General features: G+C 43.8%; 1 protein-coding gene across 13 annotated transcripts in view; it reads right to left on the bottom strand.

The window, feature by feature from the left end:
- Positions 1-12,276: 12,276 nt before the first annotated feature.
- Positions 12,277-20,810, bottom strand: part of ZC3H7B (zinc finger CCCH-type containing 7B) — a 77,776-nt gene continuing 69,242 nt past the window's right edge. For 12 of the 13 annotated variants that reach the window (XM_084809958.1, XM_084809960.1, XM_084809954.1 and 9 more), the window contains 2 exons: positions 17,896-18,059; positions 12,277-16,765 (listed from right to left, as the gene is read on the bottom strand). In XM_084809958.1, coding sequence (XP_084666084.1) covers positions 16,573-16,765; positions 17,896-18,059 — 357 coding nt within the window. In that variant the 3' untranslated portion in view covers positions 12,277-16,572. The other variant, XM_084809966.1, reaches the window with a different exon arrangement.

The raw sequence follows: 20,810 nt of genomic DNA, 5'->3' as shown, positions 1-20,810 counted from the left end.
ACATTGCTGAGTCTGTTTCCCGCCTCCCAGCTGAGCAGAGCAGAGCAGAGCAAGCTGCTCCAGCTGGTCCAGGGACTACAGAAGCAGGCAAGCTCCCAGAGAGCGAGCGAACAGAGCGAGCGAACAGGGGGAGCAAACAGGAGTTGGCCAGGGGAGTTGCAGTGGTTGAAGAGACAAAGGAGACAAAGGAGACAGAGGCTAAGAGGTAAGTGGGTTGCAGGAAGCCCAGGGCGCTGCCCTTTATCCTTCTGACTGGCTGTGAGCTCACCAGGAGCTTCTGAGAGCTCCAACTGAATTGGAGGGGTGTGGCCTGAGTACTCCCAGCAGCTGACTGGGCGGGAAGCTTCAGTCTGTTTCCCGCCTCCCAGCTGAGCAGAGCAGAGCAGAGCAAGCTGCTCCAGCTGGTCCAGGGACTACAGAAGCAGGCAAGCTCCCAGAGAGCGAGCGAACAGGGGGAGCAAACAGGAGTTGGCCAGGGGAGTTGCAGTGGTTGAAGAGACAAAGGAGACAAAGGAGACAGAGGCTAAGAGGTAAGTGGGTTGCAGGAAGCCCAGGGCGCTGCCCTTTATCCTTCTGACTGGCTGTGAGCTCACCAGGAGCTTCTGAGAGCTCCAACTGAATTGGAGGGGTGTGGCCTGAGTACTCCCAGCAGCTGACTGGGCGGGAAGCTTCAGTCTGTTTCCCGCCTCCCAGCTGAGCAGAGCAGAGCAGAGCAAGCTGCTCCAGCTGGTCCAGGGACTACAGAAGCAGGCAAGCTCCCAGAGAGCGAGCGAACAGAGCGAGCGAACAGGGGGAGCAAACAGGAGTTGGCCAGGGGAGTTGCAGTGGTTGAAGAGACAAAGGAGACAAAGGAGACAGAGGCTAAGAGGTAAGTGGGTTGCAGGAAGCCCAGGGCGCTGCCCTTTATCCTTCTGACTGGCTGTGAGCTCACCAGGAGCTTCTGAGAGCTCCAACTGAATTGGAGGGGTGTGGCCTGAGTACTCCCAGCAGCTGACTGGGCGGGAAGCTTCAGTCTGTTTCCCGCCTCCCAGCTGAGCAGAGCAGAGCAGAGCAAGCTGCTCCAGCTGGTCCAGGGACTACAGAAGCAGGCAAGCTCCCAGAGAGCGAGCGAACAGGGGGAGCAAACAGGAGTTGGCCAGGGGAGTTCGGCACGGGAGGTCAAGGGGGAGGCCCCTAACATTTTTTTTTTATTTTATTTTTTTTTTACTAACTTTTTTTCATTTATTTGTCTTGTAACACACACTTCCACACCAGTGGGACTCTGCTTTTAACCTCTACTGAGTAGAGGAGCAGGCACAGGCTAGTCTAGAACAATCACAAAGCTAGACACAAAAAGGGAAAAGAGGCTATGGAAGGACAAGACTCTCCAGTGGTGGTGACCTGCAAGGTGTGTGCAATGTTTGTTTTCTTGCCTGAGAACAACATGGCCTACACCTGCAACAAGTGCAAGTTGATCACGCTGCTGGAGGAAAAAGTAAGTGGACTGGAGCGGCGACTGTCAACCCTCCGGGGAATAAGAGAACACGAAGAGTTCTTGGACAGAATGGGGGAACTACAGCAGCAAAGGGCAGACCAGAAGCTTGAAGAGCAACAGCAAGATGAGGCAGTGGGAAATGCTGAGGTGAAGAAAAATGGAGTAGAGGATACTCCTTGGAAAACGGTGACAGTTAGGAGAAGAAGAACTAGACGACACTCTGCACCAGTGGAAGCGGTGGAGCTGTGGAACCGATTCCAGGTACTTGCAGATGAGACTGGAGGACAGCCTGCAGAGGAAGAATCACAGGGGAACCTGCATGAGAGTGAGCAAGAGGCTAAAGGTCAGTCAAACAGAGGCGATGAAACCCGGGCCTACAAGAAGAAGAAGAGAAGAGTGGTAGTAGTGGGAGACTCCTTGCTGCGTGGGATCGAGACCCAAGTATGTCGCGAAGACCCGTGGACTCGCCAGGTATGTTGTCTCCCGGGAGGACAGATTAGAGACGTGACTGAAAGGTTGCCTGCACTCATAAAGCCCACTGACAGGTATCCCTTTCTTCTCATCCATGTGGGAACAAATGATACCGCCAAGCGGAGCTACGAAGAGATCACGTCAGACTTTGAAGCTTTGGGAAGGAAACTCAAGAACTTTGGGGCCCAGATAGTTTTCTCATCCATCCTTCCAGTAGTTAGAAGAGGGATAGAAAGGGAACGAAAAATACTCCGGGTGAATGACTGGCTACGAAGGTGGTGCCGACGAGAGAGATTTGGATTCTGGGACCACGGGCTATACTTCCTGGAAGATGGGCTGTTGGCTAGGGATGGGTTGCACCTCACAAAGGCTGGGAAGAATGTGTTTGGCCACAGCATGAAGAACTTCATCAGGAGGGCTTTAAACTGAATCCTACGGGGAAGGGAGATGTAATGTTGGGGGTAACAATGGACGTAGGCGCATGCACTGCAATGGAGAGAACAGCTCTGATAGCGTCCAATAATAGTCTTCAGACACAGGTAGGAAGAAAGCCAAACTATGAAGCACATGGTCTTCGATGTCTATATACTAATGCCCAGAGTATGGGAAACAAACAGAACGAACTTGAACTCTTAATACAGGAGGGAAATTATGACTTGATAGGTATAACTGAGACTTGGTGGGATGACTCTCATGACTGGAATACAGCAGTTGAAGGATATAACTTGTTCAAAAAGAACAGGAGGAACAGAAAGGGAGGCGGGGTTGCACTGTATGTGAAAAATACATATCTCTGCACAGAAATACAGGAGGAGGAGCTTGGTAGCCCCATCGAGAGCATCTGGGTTGAAATAAATGGAGCAAAGAATAAAAGGAACCTGGTGGTCGGAGTCTACTACCGGCCACCCAATCAAGGAGAAGACAAGGATGAAACTTTTGAAAAGCAAATAGCCAATGTTTTAAGGAAGCATGATGTAGTAGTAATGGGGGACTTCAATTTCCCCGATATTTGTTGGGAGACAAATTCTGCAAAACATGGCCCCTCCAGGAAATTCCTGACTTGTGTGGCGGATAACTTCCTCCTACAGAAAGTAGAGGAAGGAACTAGAGGATCGGCTATCCTTGACTTGATCCTAACCAACAGAGATGACTTAGTGGATAAAGTAGCAGTTACAGGAACTCTGGGGGAAAGCGACCATGTTGTACTTGAGTTCTTGGTTCTAAGGGAAGCAAAAGCCGAGTGTACTCAAACGCGTACCCTGGATTTTAGGAAAGCTGATTTTAATAAACTCAGAACAATGATCAGTAAGGTCCCATGGCAAGCAATGCTAGCGAGAAAAGGAGTCCAAGATGGGTGGGAACTTTTAAAAAAGGAAATTCTCAAGGCACAATCACAAACAATTCCAACAAGAAGAAAAGGTGGAAGACAACAGAAGAAGCCAATGTGGCTTCACAAAAAGCTTAGGGATGACCTGAAAACAAAAAAGGACACATATAGGAAGTGGAAAGAAGGCCAAGTAACAAAGGAAGAGTACAGGCAGGTAGCACAGAATTGCAGGGATGGCGTCAGGAAGGCTAAAGCGGAGAACGAGGTGAGGTTAGCGAGGGATGCTAAAAACAACAAAAAGGCTTTCTTCAGCTACGTGCATAGTAAAAGGCAGAGGAAAGAAATGGTTGTTCAGCTATTAAATAAGGATGGCAAAATGATAACAGAGGACAAAGAAAAGGCAGAGGTGCTCAATTCCTACTTTGGCTCAGTCTTCTCCCAAAAGAGGGTCTATGACCCCCCTGGCAAAGGCGAAGTACAGGCTGAAGGGGCAGGATTGCAGCTTGAGATCGACAGGCATATGGTCAAGGAACACCTCATTACTTTGAATGAGTTCAAATCTCCAGGGCCAGATGAACTGCATCCTAGAGTCATAAAGGAACTGGCAGAAGAACTCTCAGAACCGCTGTCTATTCTCTTTGAGAAATGATGGAGGACCGGGGAAGTGCCAGATGACTGGAGGAGGGCTAACGTTGTCCCTATCTTCAAAAAGGGTAAAAAGGAGGAACCTGGGAACTACAGACCAGTCAGTCTGACATCAATCCCTGGGAAAATTCTGGAGCAGATCATAAAGCAATCCATCTGGAAGCACCTTGACAACAATGCCGTGATTACTCGAAGCCAACATGGATTTGTCAAAAACAAGTCCTGCCAGACAAATCTGATCTCATTTTTTGATCAAGTCACCTCCCTTGTAGACCATGGGAATGCTGTAGACATCATATACCTCGACTTCAGCAAAGCTTTCGACAAAGTGCCCCATGATATCCTGATGAGCAAACTAGCTCAAAGTGGGCTAGATGAAACAACGATCCGGTGGATCCACAGTTGGCTACAGAATCGGACTCAAAGAGTGCTTATCAATGGGACCTTCTCAAGCTGGGGAGAGGTAACGAGTGGGGTACCGCAGGGCTCAGTCCTGGGCCCAGTGCTCTTCAATATTTTTATTAATGACTTGGAGGAGGAGGTGCAGGGAATGCTGATCAAATTCGCAGATGACACAAAATTGGGAGGGATAGCTAATACTTTGGAAGACAGAAACAAAATTCAAAGTGATCTGGATAGACTGGAGTGCTGGGCAGAAAACAACAGAATGGCATTTAATAGGGACAAATGCCAAGTTCTGCACCTAGGAAAAAGAAACCAAATGCACAGTTACAAGATGGGGGATACGTGGCTCAACCACACTACGAGCAAGAAGGATCTTGGAATTGTCGTCGATCACAACCCTACTATTCTATGATTCTATGAATTCTTTGCCTGATACCAAATTCCTGACACCTGTAGGGGAGATGCGGAAGCACAGAATCATTACCAGTCATATGTGCTATCAGGGCAAACGGAAGGTCCTGGAAATTTCCCAGTAGTTCACTGCCACAGTGGGAGGCTTCAGAATATCCTTTACCATCAGAATGCGAATTGTAAACCTATTGCAGTGCATATCCAAGCACCAGAGGAACCACTTATTGGTGATGTCTATCTCCATGATGATACAATACTTTTACCACGCCCCTGTTACTGGATCACAAGTTTGGGCATGTCTTGCAGCATCTGCCCTGAGGTTTTAACTAACATGGGTGTAGCACTGAACCTGTGGATGTGCTTCATCTAAATTTTACTTCCCTTGCACATGTGAGTAGTTTTACCCGAGGAATGGGCAAATGTGTCACTAGGCATCTTTTTTCTAATTAACAGCATAGAATGCACACCACTCATTTCCCATTTAGTGGTAGGGGGCTCATAATTATCTTCATCATCAATTCAGCATTTGTATAGCACAGTGTTCAAAGCACTGCATGTGCATCATCTTGTTGTATTGTTATTCCCATATTGCAAATGGGAAGTGGAAACTGAGCAGGAATGGCTTACCTAAGCCGAGTCCGCGATAGAGGTAAAATTCAAACTTAGCAATATTCTGATTTGCAGCTGTTTCTTAGCCACCGTTACAGCAGCTGCAATATTGCAAACAGGTAGTAGGAGGAACTGGATGAGACTTGATCTACTAGTTAGCTGCTGGAATCATAAAGGCATCAAGTCCTGTCCAACAGAAAGAAGTGTTCTGGGGTTTACCTTTAATGCAGTGTCTTGGAGCAGGAGAGGTGGTGTTTCTCCCAGGTCAAAGTAGCCAAGCCTATTACTTCTGTGCCGTCCACTTCCTTACAACATCTGCTGCCTGTGGCAACAGAGATTTCAGGGGAAGATTGTTTTGTCTTGTTTTGGATCTTCTTTGTTCCATTTCTCCCTTTTTAGATTGTAAGTATGGGGAAAGGGCCCTTGTCAATCAATTTTAAATAACATCCTGAACATTTTAGGCATTTTAGAAATATTCGATGGTGATAAGTTGGAGAGACTTACAATGCTGAACATCATATAAGGAGATATTAACAATATTAAAAGAGCAGATTTGAGGCACTAAGGTTGCAATCCTATGCATGTTTAGACAGAAAAAAATCCTACAACCCCCAGCCTGCCTCAGCTGACAATGCTGGCTGGAGAATGCATGGAAGTTATAGGACTTTTTTCTGTATAAACATGCATAGGATTGCGCCTTTAAGGAGTTATCTTTTCAAGGGTGCAGTCTTATGAGGTATGCCTACATTTGAAGGCACATCCGCAATATTTCTAAACTAAAGTGTCCACTTCTGGTGAGGATGAGCCCAATGTCAGGGTGGAAACTGAGCCCATAGAGCCCCAGAGCAGTCCTGATTCTGAGGAAGAACAGCAATCCGTGGGAGAGGAGCTCGCTTATCTCTCACAAGCACAGCAGCTGGTAGAGATTCCTCCTGCCAGCATTCCTGGGATAGTGACCCTGGCAGTGAGAGAGCGCTGGAGGGGGGCTTGCTGGACACTCAACGCAGATGCAGGGAGTGGTGACAGATGGAGGGCGCCGAAAGGAGGCGCTCCGCTCGTTTGGCGCTCCACTTGTTGGCGCTAAAACGGTTGCGTCCCGAGGACCCAAGGGAAAGAGGGAGGATCTCTCCATAGCCCATAAGTTCAGAGTCTTCCCGCCGGTTCTCCTTCAAACGGGGACCAACTGCCTTACCTGGAGCTTAGGCTTCTCTGCTATCTACCCCAGTGCAGTTCCTTGCTTAGTCGCTAGAGATTAGTATCTGTAAGAGTCATTAAGTAATAAAGGAACAAAGCCTTGGAAAGAATCCTCGTCGTCTGTGTCCTGAGTTGGCTATTGGAGGGGACTGCAAGACGCAGCTAGGGCGCTCCTGACACCCATTGTGGAGGAATGAGGTCAGGCGGTGTTCCAGGGCAGATAGCTGAAGCAGGGGGACTAACAGGCAGGAAATGTAGATTCACTGGAAGCTCAATAAACCAAAGGCAAGGATGGGCAGAGACAGGGCCTTCAGAACCCCGGGCAGGTCCCAGGGCAGAGAGGAAGTTTTTGACCAAGTGCTGGGTCCTGAGCCCTTATACAGTTTCTGGGCCAGACTATGACTCACAGGTTCTACCCCTTTGCTGGAGAATGAAGATCCTTAAAAGGGGCAGCCCTCTGGTGCTTTGGCCTCTCCGTCATCTCTTGTTGGGCATACTCCTGCCTGTAGTGGTGAGCAGGTTTGGCACAAGAGGCCCTTGGGGGCAAAGATGCTGGTTGCTTGGTGGGATCTGGAATCTCAGACTGTGATGGTCCTTGGTTGCTGAACTCAGGCTTAGCATCAGCACTAACTTGGCTTAGTATTCTGTAGGTGGCACTCCTGCCTCAGCTGGCCCCTATCCCTCCAAGTCAGGGTCCAAGCATACTGCTGGTACTCTGGGTCATGACACAAGATCTTCATGGCACATATTGCCTCCTCTGAGCTAAACTGTGTATCATCCATTCTCATATTACATTTTTTTGGCAGGGGGTGACTTGTCTGAGGACTTCCATGTTCTTATTATAAAAGTAACCAAGTAAATGGCCCATTAATTCAAATCTGATCCACCTGCTGCAATTTTGTATTGCTCGACAGCTGTTGAGACCCTCTTGGCTGAAATATGGCTCTAATTCCTAATGCCATCGCTATATATAATCAGGGATCGCTCAAAGCTACCAATTAATTAATTTTAATTTTTTCTTGACTTTTTGCCATCACTTTTTTTAAAGACATAGTAATAGGTATCATGTATTTTAAGCATATAAATATATTAACAAATTAGCTTTAATCAATATATTAATTTATTTTCTATCATAAGGCAGGTAGCAAACCTTGTGATCAGGCTGCTACCTTTGGCTCAGATGTGTGGTCTCTGAGCATTGAGTCCAGCGGTGGTATTTTGTAATCCCTATTTATAACTGTGGTTGTTTCAACGAATTCAAGTCAGTTGTCCCATCCCCCAGTCACACTTAGCCAAGTTACCCAGAAGTGGTGTTAACAAGCCTCAGCTCTTCCTTGGCATCCCTCATACAAGTCCCGCCCACAGTTTTCAACCTGGAGGCCTTACCTGCAAGATCCCTGCCCTGTTCAAGTAGCCACATCGCCTGGCACAGCACCACCCGTTTTATACTAGTTGGTGCGCCAAGTCTAATTAGCTTGCTTCAAAGCTGAAGACAGCGATCTGCTCGAGAGAGGAAGCCAATGGTAGCGCCTAGATTCGCCACTACTTAGTTGGCACATGTCCATCCCTTGTGAGCCGATACAAATCTGACAGAGAAAGCAAAGGGGAAAGATTCCCTGAATAACGAAGACTTATTTTGAGGAAGGCAAGACTCCTCATTCTAGAGATGTGCATCTGTGATGAAATATTTACCTGAACAGGATTTTAGGACACGCCAGGATCAAAGAACTTTGTGCTTATCACACAATAAAGTAAAAAACTGGTGAAACTTATCACACAAAACTCTAGGAATGAGAGGTCTGGCAATAAGCCATAATATGCAGTAGTAGGAATTGTAAAGAGTGTAACAGGAAAAATAGCAGCAATGAAAGTCTCAGAAAAAGCAGCATGCTTACACATTAGAGGGCAGGGGGAACCTACTACTTCTACTATAGGACTCATGAGTCAGCTCTGGAAGCTATTTTCAAAGCAGAGTTTAGGAACATGTAAACCAAAACATGTGTATACTTCTAAGTATATTTCTTCACTACTTAGTAACTGTGTAGATCCCCCTCCCCCATCTCAGATTATGGTTCCAGGCTGGCAGGGCAGACTAAAGCTTTAGCATCTCTCTCTCTCTCTTAACTTTGCTGTTGTTACTACAAGCCATAACAATAATAACAAAATACTTTACAATTGTTATTCAAAACAACTGTGAGGTAGGATTGACTCTTCAACTTGTCCAAAACTAAACATACTATTTGCTGTACCATTTTTCTTGGGCACAGCTGTCTTTGGGGTAGAAAGGAAGATAATATCGGCCAAAAAAAAAAAGATACCTTTGCACAAATCAGAATATCAGAGCAGCACAACAAAGAGAGACACAGCCCTAGCTTTTTGAAATATAAAAGTAGAAAACATGAGGTAAGAGAATTATCAGTGATCAGGTGGTTAAATCTCATCTTGAAAATTATATGTATTTGACGAAGAAACTAAAAACGAATTGAATGTAAAAAGAAAGCCAGTTACCTGACTTGAAAGCATTATTTCAGCACTTTGCCAAACTTGATAAATCATAGCTCTCTAAAGCACTGGGTAAAGTTAGGAATACAGAGCCAAAGCTGGCAAATCACTTAATCACAGATTGAAAAGTTAAAAAAAAAGTCTAAGAAAATTTTCCAATGAATTCAAATACAGCTGAAGACAAAGAGGCCTGCTACATTTTTATTCAATTTATATCTCACTCCATTCTTAAGGCTCTGAACAACTTATACACATATTTTTTAAAATATGAAAAGCACAGAAGAATGTTCCTAAGTCTTCCAAATCCTTTCTCCCTCTCCCTGCTCTGCCCCAATGGCAGCGACGCAGCGGGTGCGTAGTAGTGGTTATGCATGTTTTTGCTAGGAGGGAGGGGGTGTGACTTCCTACCAGCCCATGGGTCTCTGGCCAGTGACTGGCACCAGTTTTTCCTTGTCCTCACCTTCTGCAGCCACAAGGCAACTGACAGCCAAGCAGTGCCCCTCAATTCAGTAGCCACCATTCTGAGTGCTGTATTGAATATGGCTGCATGGCCGTCTCAAGTATTATTCAACAGTGCAAGTCATAAGTGATACGCAACCACCACCTCCCATGCCCACGCCATTGTATGAACTTGTAGTTCTCGTTTCCTTTTAAGAAAGGAAAGAGTTCTTGGTGGCTGTGTACTTCCCCCACTTTGCTTAGCAATAGCTGGTAAGCACATCCAACACAAGTATTTCTTTTTCTTTTAATTCAAAAGGCCTGTTCAACTGCCCCTACAATTCCAGCCATTTTGAGAAATTTCACTCTGGGGTCTCTCTGTCCTGGTTGTCTGTGTGCTCCCCTGTTGTGTTAAGCTACTACTAGGGTGCCCACCCAACTGCAGAGGATATTTGGAATCATCAGGAAAGAGCTCTCCCATCTGCTCCCCAGTCCCCACTCACCCGGCTGGAAAACACTGCTGCAGGGGGGAGACCAGGTTTGGAATAATCAGGGGCAGTGGCTTTCAAAGAGAAGGTTTACACCTGCTCCCGTTTGACATTTGGGGGGACTGGTTTTTGCTTTTAGGCAGAGAGGGGGAAGGGGGAGTTTGGGTTTTGGTGTTTTAAAGATGTTATTGAGATACCTTGTCTGTTTATGGTATTAATGTTAGTATTCTGTCTTGACCTTTATAAGCTGCCTTTTTAGCTGGACGGCAGCATAGAAACAAACTATAGCATTTTATGAAAGAGCCATGTACAACGGCACATGCCTATCCCTTCTCCTTCCTCACAAGAAGCCTTCCTGCCCTCCATCACATGGGGACTAGGTATCAGGGAACTGGAATATCATCAAGTGAGCCAAGACCCTTGCAGTTCTGTCCCTCTCCCCAACCAACTAAACCACCGACTAGGCCAAAATCTTACACTATAATCACTTGAGAATCTTCAACCACTTCAGCTGATGTGCATTACATCAACATTTGGCTGTTCCTCCCTTAAATGGCATCAGACTGCCTCCAGCTAGTGGGGAATTTCTTCTCCCAGCACTGGCTTACCCTAGATAGTGGCCCAGAATGCCCTGTGACTAGACTTGATATTGTGTTTGTGCCAGTCTGATACGTTGAATCTCCCTTTCTGCCTCACCTGCCCCTGCCTCACCATCGTTTTCTTCACCATCCCATCCCCCTCCTCACTGATCTCCAGTGAAACAAAGTCAGGGGGCGGGCGGGCGCAAAGACTCATTACTTTCATCAATGCCTTGTCATTTTTAAAAAGTAAAGTATGACTATGTGCATCTGCACTAGTGTGCACACAGTATGTCTTTTAAAATAGGAGAATGGGGAGGAAAACACAGTAAGTGAGATTGATGAAACTTCTCCACCAACCTTGTCAGTTTAATTAAAGGATGTGGGGGGGAAGGAAGGGAGATAAGTGAGCAGGTGCCCACAGTCATGACACTGGGTATGGGAGGCCTTCTTGTTAATAGTGGCCAAAAGACGAGGCAGGAGAGGTTAAAAAGCCACGTTGAGCTATGGATAGACAAAATGGTGGATGAAGATCTAAAAATGCAATTGAGATAGAATGCATCTGGCTCACAGGCAACACAAAAAACAAGGGCATGTTAAGTGGGGTATGTTAGTGGGGGAATTGTAAATTTACCTTCCTTCATGCACAAAGGATCTATAAACCAGAGACAAGCACATTTAAACTGTTTTTCTGACTTTCGCACATGCATACCAACAGCAGGAGAGAGGCTCAAAAATGCTTTAACTAGCATGGGTGAAATCTGACTTAGATTTCCATAACCATACCTGAAACTAGCACTGAACAACTTTCACAGCTTTCTCTAAAGATCATACCTAGCTTGCTACCCTAACAAATACTGACTTTGCTACATGGAAGGCATGGAAACAGTGGTATACTTATTGTATTCTCCCACTAAATCTCTACCTATCTAAAATTAGTTTTAGGCCACCTTTAAGGGTGGAATCCTCTCAAGACTGTAATCTTTAATTACTATATGTGGTCCAGCCATTTTTACACAAATTTCTACAGCAGTTCCCTTTGGGAGGATTTCCCCCCACAAAAGCCTAGGAGGCTGAAGAGTTGCTCTGATTGCATAGATACAGTTAAGTATACCAAGCTGAACAGTTAGGGGCCCTTACAATATAGTGTCTAGACATCAGTCCAGTACCTACACAGCCCCACCTGACTCTGAAGACAGGGAGAAATGAGAAAATATTTAAATAGGAGGTAGATGAAAGAGGAAGTTCCATCCACTTCCGTGCCACAGACAGATCCCCTTTGTTCACATTTCAACCATACTGTCCTGTCAAAGACGTGTGTGTGAGAGATGGAAGAGCCGTCTTAAAATTTTTACCTAAAGAATAATATAGACACACAAAGCACATGGCGAGGGTTTAAAGTGCACACTTTTATTTTCTATTACAAAGGCTAAAAGAAGCAAATCTGTCTTGTTAAGAACAATAATGTTGTTAGAACATCTACATTATTATCTTGGTTATCAGACCTTGTAAAAGGTATTATGAATTTCTTTGTAATAGTAAAGCGTGGTATTCTTAAAATATATTAATACAAAGACATTTTGAAGGACTCTCCAACTTATTACAAGTCCAGCTTAGAAAAAGAGCATCCCCCTTTATTGGCTTTCCTCTGTCACTACATTTCTTAGCGATCACCTGGCGTGAAGGCCTACTTAACCAGCATCCCATTCAACCATATCCTTCCCTTGACACTGAGGGTCTCAGAAAGAAGCCCTACCTGCTTTTTTTTTTTTAGCATCTTATATGGTGATTAAAGCAATTATTTTCTTGTATGTAAAGAAAAGGACATTGCCAAGTTTTTTGGAGCACAGTTTGTATTTATTAATACATACAACCAATGACCTAATTTCATTACCATTCTCAGATGTGTCTGCTTTCTGAGTATCTTTATCTTCCCTTTGCTAGTTCATTTATTGCAGCGAACCAAATGTTGACTTCTTTCAGTCAGTTGTCCTGGAGTACTGGGCTTACTCCTTAATTATTGCAAAGTTGCTACTGCTATGGATATAGTGGTATGTTATAGCACAAACAAATAACCCCATATACTCTATAAAGACAAAGAAAAAAATAAAGGCAAAATAAAGCCTCCTGCTCTCGACAATGTCTATTTTCTCAATAAAGCAATCAAAGGGTTTTCTTTAGCACCTTATTAATTAACTGAATATTTACCTCTATGGATTGGACCTAAAAGCCTTTACAAAAGGGCAGTTCATCACTGATCAGGATAATAATCTCCTCCCATTGCAGTGATTTAAAAAAATCCAATAGAAATATTCCTCCCCTCCCAACAACAGCTTTATTTCAATGAGAGATGCTCCATTCCCCAGCTAGAGTCCTTTTCCTTAACCCTCAATAAAAAGATTCCTTCAATACCACATACATATATAATATTATATAGAGTGATATATTTAATACCTGTGTATATATGTTTTATGGAAGGGTTACATATATACACACTAGAACAGTCTGGTGACAAAATACTGCAACACCACAGATCAGGTTATCATATCGGGAAAAAACAAAAGTTGATTTTCACTGCAATACCCAGGAATATGTGCTCCCCACCCCACTGCTCTGCTTTCATAAACTACAAGCCCTTTTCTCCCTCATCAAAGTAGTTTTGACCATGGTAAAAAAGGCTGCAAAGCAGTTTATTTTTGAATTAAAGAGGAAAGGAAACACTATCCCGCCCCATAATCTAAATAAATTCACATATCATAAGTCATGGCAGAGCATACACTTATAGCTACATTTCTAGATAGTGTAAGAATGTTAAGCATCCATTTCTTATCTGTGTCTTTCTCTACCTGTTAAAAATACTTAATACCACACCCCAAAAGCTGGTCCGTTGCTCTTGTTGGTATTTTGAGAAATAGAACCAATGGGCTGAAAGCATAATGGTCAAGCAGGCAGTTACTCAAAATGCCTGTGCATGGGATGGGGGGGCCGGGGAGTGATTTGGCTCATTAAATTGCAGTTGGGAGTCCTGTGGCTTTGCTTTCTCCAGCATCACATTACTTAAGACTATTTAACTGGCAAGAGAGGAATCAAATACCCACTCCCTTTAATTAAAAAAAATCAACATCTAGGACAATTGCAAGTAAATAACATGATTTGAAAAGTCTCATTTCAAATTCCAGGGCAATCAAATCAATAGGGGAACTAAAAGGTGACAGCTTGCTTCAAAATATAGCTTTTAAGCAAAGTATACATGGATTCCACTGAATGGTGGTAGTCAGGGTACATGACTACTGTTCACAGGCACAGCACACAAAAATATTCTCTCTGTCATACCCTCAGAAGATGGCAAAAAGCACCTATAGCTGCTCTTCAGAGAGGTGGGTTTTCTGTCACAAAAATAACCCTAATGCAGCTGTTTTTATACAGGGAGCAGATCACTTTAAGCTGATTTTATGATAGGTAAAAACAGCTAACTAAGTGCAAACGCCAGACACCTGATTAAAATGGGGCAACTAATAGGGCATCTGATCATCAGTTAAGAGGAACAGGATGAAGCAGAAAAAGGAACTCTCAAAGAACCCTAAGCTACTGATATTATATTCCCCTACTAACCACATTTCCCCTTCTTTATCAGAATTATTTAGGCCTCTTCCTGTGAGTAGAGATGGCCTATTTTATCTTTATTTCATATGGAAGAGATATATAATTAAATGAAATTCTAAGTTGGACAAGATAGGAAAAGTGTAACCAAGACTGCACATCCTGGATAGATAAATCTCAGCATGAAACCTTCCCATTCAGATCACACAATGTCATAAGCCACCTTGCAAAAGATAAAGCAAGGACTGCAACACTTTATATCCATTTGCACTACATATACTAGTGTATTCCTTTCTAAATCCCAAGGAGAATTACATCAACTTAGCCAATCACAAATGCTGAGCATTTCAGTTCACAAAAACAAAACCCACATATTAGCTTGGTTTGCACGTAACGACAACCCAGAGTATGGGTTGTCATTGAATCGTGGGTTATCGTTATGTGCGAACCCTGCCCTATGGTTTAACTATGGATGGTGAACCATGAACAACCCAGGAAGTGAACCCATGGGCTGCTGTTGGGTTGTGAACTCTGTTGGGTTGTGAACCCATAATTAAACCTTCACATGTTACGGCAACCCATGATTCAACAACAACCCATACTCAACTGGTACTCTGGGTTATTGCTACATGCGAATCAGGTCAATACGGGCCATCTATTCCCTTATCCACAGTAGACATGGCCATCACTCACATCACACCAAGTGTCACAACACTAGAGCGCATTGTTTCCTCTTCAACCCCTATTTCACAGAATGATCATTCTGTTAAATGTTCCCATCCTCTCAATTTTTTTTCAGTCCAAACCTGAACATGTTTACCTAGAAGTAAGTCCCACTGAGTTCAATGGGACCTAATTCCCAGTAAATATGCTTTGGATTATAGCCTCTGGAATTTCACTTCAGAGGTATATTAAATACCATTAATATATAAAATATTTTATTGTCTCCTAAGTTCTCTTTGCGAGAGGGGATGGAAAGTTGCTTTCACGTGTTCTTGCTGCTGAAGGCTATTTTTAAGTATTAAATTCTACTTGTTTTAGAAACTACATATTTAGATGAAAGGGAGATTTTGTTCTTCTTTCCAATCTCAATTAAACCAGTTGATTTTGTAAAAACTAGTTTCTGTTCTGGAAACGTTTTAACTTTTTGCTTCCTAACTGGTGCCAAATTACTATGTGGAAGGAAGGTTTTGAATCTTGCTCTAACTGATGTAGTCAGATTTATAAAATGCTGTTTCCTAAATGGCAACTTTTTAACCTGAACTAACTGGATGATAGTTTAAAATCCCTTTAAATGATTTCTGCCCATTTCCACTATCATTTCCACTATCAGTGGTTTTTGGCCTTTTCAGACAAAAATCTGTATCCAATACAGATGGAACCACTACACTGGAACTGACACCCTTCCCATAACAACTGAATAGGCTCTCACCACAACCCTTAAATACTAAAATTGTCTTAAGTGCATGCCCCGCTTCGGAACATAATCGTAAAGACATAATTGGTTTTAAGGGTCTCTATGGAGAGCCAAACGTTGACTTGTGTGATTGCTGCCACATTAGGTAGAAGAATCTTCAGGGTTATTTATGCTTAACATATGCGCATATCAGCCCCAATTCAATAATCTGTTCTCGGTTTGCTTTTTGGATCACATATAATATGAAAAACAGTCAATTGCCTCCAAAGACAACATACTGATAATTTTTCTAGCTGCATATGGCAGGGTTAAGAATTCACTGCTCTCCCTCATCTGATAGGGATTCTTGGAGGCCAAAGGAGGAGATATGTTTTAACCCAGATTACAAGGAGAAAAAGGGAAACTTCTTGGACAATTACCTACAGCAACCATTGGAGTCATATGAAAACTTTATAACCAGGGATATCTTCTCATTTGTATTTTAAATTACTTTTTTGTATTACTCTTTTTAGAGACCATCTGCACAGTGGTATTGGGTATTTGTGGAGAAGAGATACACAGCATTACACAGGGACCAACACTGAACAAAACCACATGTCCTTGTCATTTCTCCACTGTTTTTCTTCATTTCCTTCTGTGACACTGCAATATCCCAACAAAACCAGTGAGTTCAAAGTAAGAACTCAGGCATTAGGGAATCAAAATGAGAAACGCCCTCTCTCTTACGTACCAAACACTGCAAACAGTATCTTTTGTAAGGGGAAAAAGAAGCTGGTGGTGGTAGATTAAAACAATGTTTTTAGAAAGGGGAAAAAGATAGAAAACAAAACTCTAGGAGCATCATGTTCACTGGCTATAGATAATTCGATTCCATTCAACATGAGTAAATCATCTCAATTATCATATAATCAAAGACAGGTTTGTGGAACAATTATCAGTCTCTGTCACTGTGCAGCTCCTCCCACTCCCGTCTCCAGTTATGAAAATCTACATGTGTCCCCCACCCCCAGTAATTATATGGTATCCTGTAATAGGAAGCTGTATTTGCCAAAGTCATCATCTCTGGGGCACAGCAGCATATCCTTGCGGGCTTTGGCCAATTTCTGCTTCATTACTTCCCTCCGATCCAGCCACTCCGTCAACTCATCCTGGCCATGAGCAAAACGACATTTCTCTCCTTCGGGGCAGGATTTCGTCTTCTGAAATCTGCAAGAGGACAACACATGGCTTAGGATACTGTAGGATTCTTAACTCTATTTCCTTCTATCCTTCACTATCTGAAAAAGCTAACTTCGAACTACAAAGGGATTTTCCACTAAAAGTGATTTCCCACTAAATATAGAGCCCAGGGCAAGAAGGGGACAGATTTTCAGTAAACGACCCAGACCATTTACTACCACATAGTTGTTTGAGACACAACTTCTTATTAATGTGACAACCAGCATTAAATGAGAAACATGAAAATAATAAACAATAGTAATAATATAGTTTATGACCAATTAAAAAGTCACAAAGTAGTGAGCTAACTTTCAAGTTTCACAGAATTCTTCTTCAGGCAAAACCAAAGACAAAAGAAACCCCAAAGGGCAGAAGAGAGAGAAAGATGCTGCTGGGCAAGATGAAAGCCCAAGTTAGCAATTTAGAATAATCTTCACGTGGAATGAACACATTTAAATTACGTTAGACCACCCTTCCCCAACCTAGTGCCCTCTAGATGTCTTGAATGACAGCTCACAGCATTTCTGATTATTGCCCATGCGGGCTGGGCTGATGTCCAAAACATCTGGAGGGCACCAGATTGGGGAAAGTTGGGTTAGACCATGCCAGCCGCAGAAGTTGCATCAAGGCAGGCTGGGGTGAAGGAGCAATGGCACTCCCCCTTTGAAAATATAAAAGCTAGTAGTTAATTTTTACTGTTTGAATTTTTTCTTACAGACCAACATGACCATTTGCAGTTTTAATTAAAATAATACTATCTGGAAATTTGAGGGCTGGCTATCAAAGCACTGTAGAATCTTAAAATGAACACAAGCGCTAAAGACGTCCAAATGTCCAATCTTCAGTAACAGATTTTCCTGCAACACAATGACTTTCAAAAGCAACCTGGATTGTTATTTTAACAGAACTACAAATACAAAAGGGTTACAAATACAAAAGATGATGAAGTAACTGTTTCATGTAGGGTAATTTCCTCAGGTCTCCCATCTAAGGGCACTTTCTAGACAATGGTTCCAGCAGTGAGGTGGAAAATAAATCCAGTAAGGATGACTAGCACATATGTTCTCCCTCCTCAATGCAACCGCCATCTGGGAAAAGGGGAGCTTTGTGCACTGTACCTTTCACACAGCCGGAACTCCCCCATCGGGAAACGGTAGTTCCAGCAGCTGGAGTCATTATCAGATGTGAAGACTTTTTCTTTATGCTTCTCTGACTGGATGTGCTGCTGCCATTGCTTCTTGCTATTGCTGTTCTTTCCACAAAGCCAGCAGTGGTAACCCATCTAACCAACAGAGAACAGGAGAATACAATTACATAACTTCCATTAGGCTCCATTGACCAACTGCTCTTAAGAAAGAGCTTTTCCTCCCTTAGTGTTTAGCAAAACCTACACTTGCATGACTTAAATCAGGAGTGAGCAGAACGTAGATCAGGATCTACTGGTAGATCTCTGGGTGATTTGTAGTAAACCTGCAAGTGGTTTCTGACTCCCAGTTGTTTAACAACAGCAACAACAAAATCCCTAACCCTAACCCTTTTAAATTAGGCTGCTGAAATGAAGAAAGCTTGAGGGGCAGGGGAGGAATCAGGACTGATTTGTGTGTGAAAGCAATGCAAACTCAGTCCTGATACTAAAAACAAATTCTTGGTCTGAACCATGTACTCAAAAGCACCCTGTTCCTTAATTCTGCTAGATGGATGTCTGCCCTGAGCCACTATTTTGCACTTGACTCTAGTTGGGCGACCATAAGAAAAGCCATGTTGAATCAGACCAAGGGCCCATCTAGTCCAGCACTGTGTTCACAAAGTGGCTAAACAGATGACTTTGGAAAACCCACAAGCAGGACATGAGTTCAATATCACCCTCTCCGCTGTGTTTCTCAGCAACTGGTATACAGAGGCATACTGCTTTCGATACCGGTTGTCATCATGACTCATAGCCACTGATAGACTTTATCCTCTAAGAAATTGTCTAATCTTCTTTGAAAGCCATCCAAGTTGGTGGCCATCAGTACATCCTGTGGTAGCGACTTCCACAGTTGAACTATGCACTGTGTGAAGAAGTACTTCCTTTTACCTGTCTTGAATCTTCCACCATTCACCTTCATGGGATGACCCTGGATTCTAATATTATAGGAGATGGAGAAAAACTTCTCCCTATCCATTTTCTCAAAGGACCTTGAGGTTCTAGTAAAAAACAAAGTAGATCCTGGAACCCAAAGTCTGCCCACCCTGACTTAAATCCATTGTTTCACTCTTTCTTAAATACCACTAACCAATTACTAACTACAAGGACAGGCTTCTGAGATAAGCCTGAACCCATAAAGGAGGCGCACTTTTAAAAAATCTATTTGCATCTGATGGTTCAGTAGAGCATACTTGATTGAGAAAAGCTTGTTGGGTTATCTTTGCTGTACCGCTATTGAATAACTATCATTTCTCTCATTTCATGGTGTGACTTGCAATCTGAGATGAAGGAAGATGTCTGTCAAGGGCTCCTTGGAGGCCTCTCTCAGTCTAATTCAGTAGCCAAGTCCAGACACAGACAAAGGGATTCCTTTCAAAGCTTTATTCTTCTATTACAAGTTAACAACTCTACAGGTAGCAACTAGATCTGAGCAGCAGAGTACCTATGCCCTAAGTTGGAACAGTTGGTCCCCGTTTGAAAGGGAATTACTGGCAGACCCCTGAACTTAAGGACTAGGGAGAGTCCCTCCCCTCTTCCCTTGGATCCTCTGGGCGCAGCCGTTGTTTGCGCGCCAACCGGGCACTATGCCTCCTTTCTGCGCCCTCCATTTGGCGCCGCTCTCTGCGTCGGCGTCGCGCATCCACCAAGTCTACTTCCCGCGCTCGGTCACTCCCTGGACTACTATCTAATCTAGGAATGCTGGTGGGAGGAATCTCCGTCAGCTGTGGGCCCTGGGAAAGAGGAGCACGCTCCTCTCCCAGGAGCGACTGCTCTTCCTCAGAATCAGAACTACTCTGGGATTCTATGGGCTCCGTGTCCACCCTGACAATGTCAACACATTTTCTAGGAGTAAGCCCATTCAAAAAAATGATGCTTGCTCAGCTCAACTTCTGCAGACCAACAACAAAGAAATGTAGAAGGGCTCAGCTTCATGTGGACCTTCCCATGAAGCAACTGAAGAAAATATCACTGTACTTGGGGGAAAATATGGTAATTTAAATTTATCCATAGGATTCCTATCTCCTGATTAACAAAGCTTATCTTGCAGCATTGTATGCACTTTTTAATTTTTTAATTAATGTTTAATTCTGGTTACATAGTGTTGCAGAGGTCAAACAAACAACATCTTTGTTGCAGCACTGTATGTTCTCAGGACCGCTTCATATACTGCTGTTTCTCCTACAGAGAAACCAATGGCATTTAGGCAATCGTATTCAATCAGCATTTAAAATAATCTTATTTGTATTTCACTTCTTGTACACTGTTTGTGGCTTCCCAGAACTTCAGGGCTTCCTAGCAAAATATGTGTAATTTATGGAAGCAGCCTTCAGTCTCTTATTTCAAGGATAGACAAGCTTTCTGCCCCTGAGGGCCACAGGTGGCAATGGGTGGTGGGCCTTAGGGGCTGCATGCCAGTGGTGATCATGGCATTGCTCCACAGCCTCCTCCCCTCCACCCCTCAGTCTGACACACACATACACACACACTCTTCATCCAACCCATCTCAGCTGGTAGAGATGGGGAGTTTTAAACCTCCCTTCCCTATGTGCTGAGATGACATTGTGCCTCTCCTCCAAGAGCCAATCAGCTGGGCAGCAGGGTGCTAGAGAGGATGGTGCATGGGGACGACTCTCCCCACACGCCATCCTCTCCAGCACAAATGCGGCTAATTTCGGCAGTGACAGCAGGGTGGTGATGGGGTTCAGCGGCAGTTTGGGTGTCCACAGCATGACCCACTGAAGGCCTCTGAGGGGCTGGTGTTGCCCACACTTGTCTTATTTAGTCAAACACGTTCTTCAGAAACTTCTAAGCACAACTGAAAAACAAAAACACCGAAAGGGAAAG

This window comes from Heloderma suspectum, chromosome 7, assembly GCF_057233095.1.
Source record: "Heloderma suspectum isolate Gila_16-S chromosome 7, 16-S_ref, whole genome shotgun sequence".
In the NCBI taxonomy this organism is placed as follows: domain Eukaryota; kingdom Metazoa; phylum Chordata; class Lepidosauria; order Squamata; family Helodermatidae; genus Heloderma; species Heloderma suspectum.
This window is presented reverse-complemented; position numbering and strand designations above follow the sequence as displayed.